General features: G+C 41.4%; 1 protein-coding gene across 2 annotated transcripts in view; it reads right to left on the minus strand.

The window, feature by feature from the left end:
* Nucleotides 1-300: 300 nt before the first annotated feature.
* Dcbld1 (discoidin, CUB and LCCL domain containing 1) overlaps nucleotides 301-2,297 on the minus strand; it is a 96,082-nt gene continuing 94,085 nt past the window's right edge. For both annotated transcript variants that reach the window (XM_029564812.1, XM_029564810.1), the window contains one exon: nucleotides 301-546. In XM_029564812.1, the coding sequence (XP_029420672.1) occupies nucleotides 541-546 (6 nt within the window). In that variant the 3' untranslated portion in view covers nucleotides 301-540. The remainder of the gene's footprint in view (nucleotides 547-2,297) is intronic.

Below are 2,297 nucleotides of genomic sequence, written 5' to 3' on the forward strand. Positions count from 1 at the left end.
GTTTGATGCCTGGAGCCTACAGTGGAGGGAGAGAGAACTCCTGAAGGCCACTCTGGCCTCTGTATTCATGCCACGGAATGCATGCCTGCACTCACATGCATCATACACATGATAATAATAATAATAATAAAAATAAAATAAATATATATTCAAAAGAAAAATGCTAGGATCACAAGGCAATCATAAAAACCCAGTACAATGGGAGATTGCAACACAGCTTTGAAAGAATAAAGAGAAGATTTGAACAGCAAAGGTTTGTTTTAAATTTCAAGTTTATTTGTTTTGGTAAAAGAAAGACCGTCTAAGTAGGAAGGTAGATGGGTAACTATAAAACACAATAAAACTTGGACTGTTTAGAAAGGTGGCGCAATTTAGTAAAGTGCCAGCAGGGGGCAATAGATTTCAAAAGCGATATTTATCCTAGTGGACTAGGAGGCTTTTTGAAGATCCTTAAATACATCCAAGGATGAATACATTGAAGACTGAAGAAGTTATGGTGTTTGTTCAGGGTCACATGGTGTCAGGATTCAAATCCCTCTTTTAATCCTTTAATGAGTAAGATACAAAGAGAAAGAAATACAGATGTTACAGGTTTGGAGCCTTTTACTTCATTTACTTACTTCATTTTCATTATTTTAATTTTTCTTAAATGATACAAGGTTTGATGTTTATTTTTTTTTTAAATGGTGATTATGCCAGGTGTGGTGGCGCACACCTTTAATCCCAGCATTCGGGAGGCAGAGGCAGACAGATCTCTGTGAGTTCAAGGCCAGCCTGGTCTACATAGTGAGTTCCAGGACAGCTGGGGCTACGGGAAAACACTGTCTCAAAAAGACAAAAAAAAAAAAAAAGTGGTGATTGAGCACAGTAAGGCAGTGAATACCTGTGATCTCAGCACTACTGAAATGGCAGGAATTAAGGCCATCCTCCATTGCATTGTGAGTTCCAGGCCAGCTAACCTATATGAGACTGCTTCAAAGCAAAACAGAACAACAACAAAACAAAATAGCCAAGCGTGGTGGTGCATGCCTTTAATCACAGCCTTCAGGAGGGAGGCAGAGGCAGGTAGATCTCTATGAAATTGAGGCCAGCCTAGTCTACATAGTGAGTTCCCGGGCTGCTGGGGCTATGGGGAGACTTTTTTTCAAACAAAACCAAGAAATGGTGTAGTGGTGCTTGCCTGTAATCCCAGTACTAAGAAGGTGGAGACAGGAGGATCAGAAGTTCTAGGTCATCCAACTACATAGGCTGTCCTGAGCTAGATGAGACCCTATCTCAGAAATACCTATGTTTGCATATATATATGTGCATATATTAAAAGAATTGGAATGGATTTTTTTTTTTTGAGACATGGTCTCATTATGCAGCCTGGCTACCCTGGCTACTTGGAACTGGCCATGTAGACCAGGCTGGCCTCCAACTCATACAGATCTGCCTGCTCCTGCCTCCTGGGTGCTGAGATTAAAGGCATATGCCACCCATGGTTGGCCTAGATTTTTCTTTTTTAAATATTTATTTAAAATTATGTGTTTATGTCTGTCTCTGTGTACTGGTATGCATGCATGCATGCAGGTGTCCATGGAAGCCAGAAGAGGGCGTGGGACCCCCTGGAGCTGGAATAAATATAATTATGTAAAACAGGAAGGAAGAAATAGCCATAGAGAATCCAGGTGTGGTGACATATCTGTCATCCCAGAACAGCTACATGGTGAGTCTGAGGCCAGTCCAGGTTACAGGAAAACCTATCTCAAAAAGAGGAATGCTGCTGAGGACCTAGTTCAGTGGATAAGCTGCAGATCTTGCAAGCATGAGGACCAGAGTTCAGATCCCAACACCCACATGCTGGGTAGGTACAGTCTGCTTGTAATTCTAGCACTGCAAAAGAGCAAATGGGCTCCCCAGACTAGCTCCATCAGTGAGCTCTGGTTTCAACTGAGAGACACTGCTTCAGTGAGTAAGTTGAGAGTAACCAAGGAAGACTCCTGAAGCACACGCACACATGCACGCATGCACACACAGATACATCCCGCACACACGCATGCAAAAATAATAGCCATTGAAAAGGGGACACTATGAAACAAGCTTGCTCAATTCCAAACCAATAAACTTGAAAACACTTCTAGGAAAGTGTAATTTACCAAAATTGATACCAGTGAAAAATTTTAAATCTAAAACTATTAATGAAAGAAAAAAATAGTGAAAAAAAGTCTAACCCATCCACCATGGTTTCCTCATCTAAAGTGGGTTAGTGAGAAAGAGGAGAGAGAGAGAGAGAGAGAGAGAGAGAGAGAGAGAGA

The sequence above is a fragment of the Nannospalax galili genome, unplaced genomic scaffold (assembly GCF_000622305.1).
Source record: "Nannospalax galili isolate Female #2095 unplaced genomic scaffold, S.galili_v1.0 scaffold417, whole genome shotgun sequence".
NCBI classification, from domain to species: domain Eukaryota; kingdom Metazoa; phylum Chordata; class Mammalia; order Rodentia; family Spalacidae; genus Nannospalax; species Nannospalax galili.